General features: G+C 44.3%; 1 protein-coding gene across 1 annotated transcript in view; it reads right to left on the bottom strand.

Moving 5' to 3' along the window:
- Positions 1–8,389, bottom strand: part of XPO7 (exportin 7) — a 66,193-nt gene extending 57,804 nt beyond the window's left edge. The window contains exons 1-2 of the mRNA XM_074981555.1: positions 8,350–8,389; positions 7,442–7,633 (exon numbers count right to left, since the gene is read on the bottom strand). Of these exons, the coding sequence (XP_074837656.1) occupies positions 7,442–7,504 (63 nt within the window). The 5' untranslated portion in view covers positions 7,505–7,633; positions 8,350–8,389. The remainder of the gene's footprint in view (positions 1–7,441; positions 7,634–8,349) is intronic.
- Between the last annotated feature and the right edge of the window lie 269 nt (positions 8,390–8,658).

Genomic DNA, 8,658 nt, shown 5'->3' on the forward strand with positions numbered 1-8,658 from the left:
GTGACTTCATAAGGAGGCTCAAAAGGAAATGGGGCTCAAAGGGATCAGGAGAGGTGCAGAGCTTCTTATTTCCATCCCAAGTTTTACACTAAATCACTGTGTAGTCTTGGACTAGTCCCTTAGGCAACTGTGGTTTTTCTGTTCTGTAAAACAGAGATTGTAACACCTCCCTGCCCCTTTGTAAACAACTTTTCTAGCAACATCCAACACAGCAAGCAGCTTGGGAATTTACTTGCCAAATCACACTGAGGGTATGTCTTCACTACAGAGAAGACTGACCCTGATGCAGTCAATCTTCTGGAGTTCGATTTAGAGCACCTAGTAGGGAAGCACAAAACTGAATTTATAGGGTGCCTGCACCCGCGCTACTGCCCCCCATTAGGAGGAAGGGAAGTTGATGGGAGCGCATGCTCTCGTCGAACTTCCTTAGTGGAGACAGCATACAAGCCTGAGGTATGGTGACTCTTGCTATGTAATTAACATACCTAGAATTTCATACTTTAATTTGCCCTTCTGTTGTAGTCCTGCCCTTATACTAAAAGGCATAGAGAGAGTCTTGAAGAATGATATATTGTGAAGTGATTCAAGTAATTAACCAGCTGCACCACTCAGCCATATCCACATCCTTTTCTCCCAATGAGCAGTTTTCGTTAAGATGTTTCATTCTTGCAACTAGGCCTTGCATCTTTTTTTCTGGCACCGAGTACACTTGACATGATTTTCCTTTTATTTTTAAACCCAAGATCATGTCATTTTTTCTGAGGCAAAAGAGTGGGGGAATTCTGGAAGCTGGGTATGCTGAACGTCTTCCCATTTTCTTTCTAGTTGAGTTTGCTGTCCCCTTCTATTCTGTCTCCTCTCTTTTCTATATATTGTCTCTCTGTCTTAAGAGAATGTTTTAAACTAACTCCTCTGCTGTGCTTGGCCCAGCTCCACCACCACATAAGCACGGCACAAAAAAACCTTCAACCAAGTATCTTTTTTTGCACGTAACTTTTTAGTCTTCAGAGAAACAGAAATGAAAGCCCAGAACTTTCAAGAAGCAAGAGCTAGTAGTTAGGCTGAACAGACTAGAGCCATTCATTCATTTTTATGAGGCTGTAAGTGTATGTTCAGCATGTTTGTGATGTGATTTAGTCGTAACCTATTTTTACGTGAAAAATGTAGTAGTATATTCAATACTTTAATAAAATCTGATTTAAATTAAAAATCCGATTTTTGATTTAAAAAAAATCTTTTTATCCACTCTGTGTTACTCATAAACACTAACTGCTGTTCACAATGACACACTGTCCAAAACTAAAGGCAACAGGACAATATGAGCAGGACATAAAGTGATCTGCTGTGTTACAGAGGGTTCAGAAAAGAGTCTTTTAAAACAGCGGGCTAGGAATCCAGACTCCTGAGTTCCAGTCTCAGCTATGAAACTCACTTCATCTTTATTTCACAGCACTACGCCTTTTTTATCTGTAACATGGGTCTCAATCACAGGCAGAAGGCAAGATTTAATTCAGTACAGTGATTTGACATCTTTAGATAGACCATAAAAGGTATCTCCTATCTAGAAACTGAAGGCGTGGTTCTGAACCCACCAAAATAAATGTGAAATCTTCCACTGGTTAAGATGGGGACAAGGATTTTACTGAATGCTTCTCCTCTCAACAGGTTACTAATGAGTGTGAAAAGCTTGAAAAAGCCAAGATGACAACTGTCTGAACAGATGATAGAGCAAGTACATACCTTCAAATATGGTGCCTTTGAAAAAGTTGCTATGCAAGCTAGAAGTAGGCCTACACTACAAGGGATGGTGGAATTAAGGTATACAATTCAAGCTATGTTAATTACATAGCTAGAGTTGACCTACCTTAATTCAGGCTTTTGCACCATCAGCATTAAGGGAGGTGGATGGGAGTCCTTATTTCTAATGGGGGGCCGCAGTACTGCAGTTGACGGGGGTTCTCTAAATCAAACTTGTAGGGTGTCCCCACTAGGCATGCTAAACCAAACTCCAGAAGATCGAAAGTGGCAGAGTCGATCTTCCCTTGAATGAAGACATACCCTAAGAGGCAGAATGGAAACAGGCAACCAGTTGCCAGCGATTTGATCCCCTATGTCGAAAAGGAGCTGGAGCTTAAGCTTCCACTAACAATATTCAGAGCACCAAAGTTACATATCTGAACCCATGAACTACTAGTTTCCATTTAAAATGCCATTTCGATCCACTTGCCGTAAACTTAGCCAGTAGTTCTGTTGCTCAGTGGCTGGAATTTGTGAACGAAAAGCACGTAACGCTATTTTAAGTTGCACTGTGTATTTTCCCCCCCGGTTTCTGAGAAGATCTCAGGCTATTCCGGGTTAAGTCCTGCATGTATATTGTGAGAAGCTCCAATGACATGCTGAACGTGAAAGTGTGGACTGAAAACAAAACCAGTATTCTAAGCAGCTTGTTGTAGAGTGGGCTAAAGCATGAGTTTTACTTGGCATGAGGTTAGAGAGATAGCCAAGCAGATAATAAACATCTAGTCACCAGGGTTTCCTTTGGGGAAAAATGCCTTACATGATTTCTGAACCAAATTAAATTGTGTGTTTGATCCAGACTGTCCTTTTGGAATTCAGAAATATACCAGCAAAATTCAGGAGCAATTAAGGATTGGGAGTGGCATGGGTTTGGCCCTACAAGACATTCATTTAAAAAGAAAAACCAGACAGTGCTTTAAAAACCACACAGAAGACGCTATTAGTGTGCATGCACTCAGGTTTGCTTTTTTTAAAAAACAAACAAACAAACCAACCACACACACTACAATTTCATGTGTCTGGTTATATGTACTACATGCCATTATTTTTCTGGGACAGTCATTTTTCCTGAATTCAGTTTTCTTAAATCTGCTCTTCTGTTAATCCAAATGAAAGGTGTGATCAGAATGTCTCCAACTACATTTTCCTACTGTTTCCAATGCAACTTTGAGAGGAGAGGGCGATAATTCACAAAGAAAGTATTTCATCCCACTTCTATTTGCTGCTCACCAAGGCACTCTCAGGGCCTGACTCCACACACGAATTCATCTTAAGGTGAAAATATAAGCTTTGTCCGAGTATGGAATTTTGACAATTTCAATTAACTGCATCCAGTTTAATAAGAAGTTACAATCAGATGGTTAACATCCCTTTACTTTTGTCCATATCACTTGAACCTAGCGTTTCCATATGCAAAAGGTCAGTTAAGTTCCCTAAAAAAAGCAGTCCTAAAGCACCTTAAAAACTAATAATATAATGTGTTAGGTAATGAGCTTTCATGATACAGACCCACTTCTTTGGATCTGGAAAAGTTCCCTGTTCTATCAAGTGCCAGACCACCTCCAGTAACTATGAAGGTACTCCTACAGCATTCGATTTGTTACATTTCAACAGTAAGAGAGCTTGCACTACAAACTACAAGTCAGGTTCCCCATAGCATGTAAAGGTAATATATATCAGTGATGAAACTGAGGCAACAATTTTTAACTGAAGTAATTAGGTCTTGTATTCAGATACTGGGAAATTTCCAGGCTTACCGCTGTATGCAAAGCCACAAAAGAGTTGTTACACTTGCCCAACATCAGCATTTCCCCTAAAGGCATATTGTAATTTATCAGATACCTCCCAATAAGTTTTACCCATTTTAGGATACAGTACAACATCAAAGCCCAGATCTAGGAAAGAAATATAGCAAACCTGTTTCTAAAGAAAATGAAAGACTTATCACTACTTCCCCCACAAAGTTAATTCCAATGATATCTCTTCATCTCCTATTTCCATCACATACACTGGAGCTGGAATGACATTCACAAACTAAAAAGAGCGAGTAGCCACATTAACTCAACAGAAGGCAGGAAGGGAAGAGCACCTGTACCAATTCTCCAAACTGCGCAGCTTTCCACAGTCATAATGACATTCTCTATTACTGTATCATTATTACAATCCTTTCATTTCTACACCCTGAACAATAATGCTGAAGCACTGTCCAACAGAAAACTATTCCAACTGGCTTTGACTGGGTGGATTGCTAAAAGAAAAAGAGTGAGAATTCCAACATTTAGAGTTCCATTTTTACAAAAACTTACAAAACATGATGCTACAGTCCTTCAGCAGTGGTGTCAGTGACCACAACTCTAGTCCCACCTTCATCAACTTGCATCCTACTGTCAACACAATACCGCTAATAATAATTATAAATAAATCTACACTTTTACACTTTAAGTATTAACATGAAAGTTCAAATGATGGTAACGGGGGAGTAATAACTGGACTGTAAGTTTGACGAAGTATGGCAAATCTGCTGCTAATTTTACATACTAAATCCTGTAGTATCCAGGTATCAGTTATCTGGAAACTCCCTATTATCCAAAACAGAATCAAATCTCAAGTTATGGAATAAAAAGAAAATGCCCTCACTCACCCTAACATATATTCAATGTCTCCCTGTGACATCTGGATAATCATGGGTGCTCCGCAGTTTTAAGCGAGCCTAGTTTATAACAGCCCAACACTGCCTACCCACAAAACATCCAAATGACTGGATCAATATTAGAAATAGTGTGATGGTTCAATTTTCTTTGAAAGCACTATAACAAATAGGAATTAAACCCACAGATCTAACTGGTGATTTCCTGCTAACCATAACCATCCGGACCTCCTGACGGAGCTCTGAAGTAAACTTGAAGAGTCTGTTCAGAGGTAGTGCTTTACTTTTTTGCCCCAACGCAAAAAAGAAAAAATTAAAAAAAGAAAAAGAAAAAATATTCAGTTACAGATGTGTTACATGCCCGTTAGTAAAACTTGTAAAGAGTTACACTTTGCCTTTTGCTAAGTCTCCTATAGCTTGGTGACAAGTTAATAGTCCTTGCAAATAAATCTTCACTGGAGTAGAAGATCTCGAAGCACCTTGCATTAAAAGTTAACTAATGAACATGAAGCGAGCAACATTAATTACATTATAATGATCCCAAATTCCATTTGCTTGACCCAATATTTAAAAAAAGAAAAACCCAGTTTTGAAATGACAAAAGCAAGAAACACCATGTCACCAGATTTCTTGGGCCTACCCATGGACTCGCAGGTTAAGTTGAGAAGCTGATGTGTCAGTAATGACAAACCAGAGAATACAGCCCTTTTCTAGTGTCTTTATGACACTTAAATTGTTTGGTACAACAGCAATCCCCAGTAGATTACCTAGCTTGCATTTGATAAGATTATTTCAGCCCAACCTGAGAACTACACGGACTATATTCTGAGTTAATAAACTACTCACCCTTGTGGTTTGTAGAGGTACCAGACACAGAATATATTTATATTACCTAAATAATTATCAAGACATTTTTAATCTGACTGATATCATGCATCACAAATTTAATCACTATATTGTTTGTTTTATGATTTTCTCCAGTGTACCTATTTTTACCATTTGTCTGACAACATTTCCAATTCCAGGATGAGTTCTTCACAATGTTCTTCATGAAAGAGTGGTTGTGTAAGTTGCTAACAGGAGCAACGCCAATTTAGATTTGATTCTAAGTTTAAATTTCATAAAATGTGTAAATGTATCTCCACTAGTTTTATTTTGAATCAAATGGAATCAGTTGGGTTTTTTTTTAAACAAACAGTCCCCATTCAGTGTTTGAAATGTAAATATTGCAAAAGTAAGAGCCCCCAAAAAGGAAACTGAATACACAAAAAAGTGAAACTGATTACACTGATCTTAATATGTCTAAGCAAAGAGAAATCCAGACCTGAAGAACACCCATACAGCCAGTGAATTGGAATTTCGAAGCTTTCTTTTTTAATAACTTAAGCTGCCTTCAGACACTATTTCCCACAGCAAAGCATCCAGCAGCTGATTGCAGATAGAGGAGTCCAATACTGGTCACTGCTGACTAAAGCTGCCCATCTTATGATCAGCTCTGAGAGATTCCTTCAGAGGCTACTGCCCACCATGGCCTGTTAACCAGCCACTGCTCTCAGGCTGTTATTGTTGTCAGTTGCTGACACAGAGCAGGTAGGTGGAGTAGAGCTGCATTCAGGTAACAGTAAAATGTTCAACATGAGCCTTATTAAAGCCTGCTTTGAAAGCCTTCAGAAAAAGATCACCAATACCATCTGGTTAAAAAAAAGACCCCTTGATCTGTTAGTTAACACTATCACTGCTCACCATACTATCCTCTTCAATAAAGCACCACTGAAGTTAAAGACGGAAAGTTAACTGTCAGATTAGCTCCTCCAACCCCTGGCCATTGTTCCTCACTGCTGACATCTCAGAGACTCATACAAACTGTTGAGCATACAAATGAATGACAGGTTGAACCACTCTAATCCAGCACTCACTCAGGTGGCAACATACATATTCTGGCATGATTTTCATTATCTGGATGCAGCAACGAAGGGTCCTGTGGCACCTTACAGACTAACAGAAAAGTTCTGAGCATGAGCTTTCGTGAGCACAGACTCACTTCATCAGACCTGGATGACCACTTACAGGCATCGCCAAGTTCTCAGGAAATTTGTTTACAGCCACCAGCCTTGGCTCTCCCTGTTCTGTGCTGGTATTTAGCTGTAACATACAATAGACCCCAACTTACATGTAAATTGCATTCCTGGGCAACCACCATTAAGTCAAATTTCATGTAAGTCATTACTGTGTGGGGTAGGGACCCTGCCACTTTTTGGTCCTCTAGTCTTGGCTGTGCCCGGCTCCTTGTTCCCCTGAGCACCAAGGAGCCCAGAGTCAGGCGCAACAGCACCGGTCAGTTTCCCGGTTCCCGAAACTGACCAGAGCTGCTGGGTCTGGCTCCCAGCTGCCTGCCACCCCAAGGAGCCAGGAAACTGACCAGTTTCCTGGCTCTTGGGAGTGCCAGGCAGCTGGGAGCTGGGCACAGCAGCACCAGTCAGTTTCCCAGCTCCCCAACACTTGCAGGACACAGGAAACTCACCAGCTCTGCTGTGCCTGGCTCTGGGCTTCCCACCTCTCACAAGAGTCAGGCTACTGCCTTGTTCCCAGCTCCTTGCCACTCACGATTTTGACTTGTGTTGTTGCAAGAACTGTGCAAGTCGGGAGCTTACTGTACTCCTAAATGGATTCTAAGAGCCCAGCAAGGAGTGGAAGTATTGGTAAAACTGCTAGACAATATTGACCTCCTGTGGTCTGGGAAATTCTCTTGTTTGGCACTGGTCAGATCTCAAGGACAGCAGATTAGAGGGGTTCAACCTGTATCTCCATGGCTTCCCTCACAAAATTAAGCCACGGCATAGCATTTGTCAAATCCAGAAACTTTCTTTGCAATATTCAAGCTACATTTTCCCTTTCTTAATTTCATTCCACGTCTTCTGTCAATGAAAGTCCAACGGAAGTGTGCGTTTATCACCTCATTCCCGAAAAGGTACGACCATCACATTGACAGACATTTACCTGGTTATGGATGACAAGTAATCCAGGCCATGGTGTCAGACCCAAAGCCAAGACTTCTGCCATGTCAATACTGAAGCTCCCTCAGCTCTTCTCACCTTGGGGTTGGCAGCCCCTTACTACTTTTAACCGGAAAGGGGGTGTACGGCAGAAGGGCTTAGCAGAGTACAGGCAAAAGTTTCCAGTCTTCTCTGCCTATAAAACAACCCAGGAAGACCTTCAAAGCCCTCTGACACGGAGTGTGACTCCAGGTAACCCTGGCTCCAGCACAATTTCATGGGGCAAAGCGCCCAGCTGCAGGAACTGAGAGTAGATGGAGAACTCCAGTCGAAGTCCCCATGTCGCGCCCGGTGTTGCCGTGATCGATCGCCTCCGAGACGGCTGCCCACCCTGGCCCGATACCCAGCCGGGCTGCTGCTGCTGTCAACTGCTAGCACCTGGCAGCTAAGGCGGGGCCCAGGCGGCATGCGGGGAACAGGGTGCAGCCCGCGCCCTCACCCGCTGCTGTCTCGGGGGCAGTCCGTGCTGAGGCACCCCAGGGTGGGGGTGCACCGCGGCCCCCCAGGGGCCTCGCTCTTGACTCCCAGTCGCTTGCACGGGGGTTGTACCTGGGGGGTCACGCTCAGTTTGGGGGTTCATGTGCCCCCCTGGGATCACCAGCTCCCCCGCCCCCGCCGGGTGCTCACACGGGGGGGAGCGGCTCGGACCCCGCCCCCCACCGAGCGCCTCTGCCTGGAGCTGGTGGGGGGGGGGGAGCGGCTGCGGCGGCGACGGGCGCCAGCGCCGAGGCACGCCCCGGGAGGGGCCGGCGGCCCAGCACCGTGCGGCCGCCCCGCAGCCCCAGGCGCTGCCGAGGGACCGGCCCCGCGCGCGGGCCGGCTGCCCCCTCCCCCCGCGCGCGCCCTCCTCACCTGCACATGATCCGCCATTTTGCTCCATTCATGCTCCTCTCTCCTCCCCCCGCCCCAGCCGGGCCGCCGCGCCTGCGCGCTGAACCCTCCAGCTCACGCACTTTGCGTACAAGGCCCCGCCGCCAGGCCTAGGCGCCGGGGTTTAGAGAATGGCGCGGCCCGCTGCGAAGGCGTAAGTGACGCAGCGACGTCGGCGGCGAAGAGAAGCGGGAGGGAGGACAGGGGGACGGGGACTAGGCTTTGTTTACATGGAGCTTAAAGGGGCCGCGCACGGCAAAGGCAACGACGGAGCAACAGGCCTGCCTGTGC

This window comes from Carettochelys insculpta, chromosome 31 (assembly GCF_033958435.1).
Source record: "Carettochelys insculpta isolate YL-2023 chromosome 31, ASM3395843v1, whole genome shotgun sequence".
NCBI lineage: Eukaryota > Metazoa > Chordata > Testudines > Carettochelyidae > Carettochelys > Carettochelys insculpta.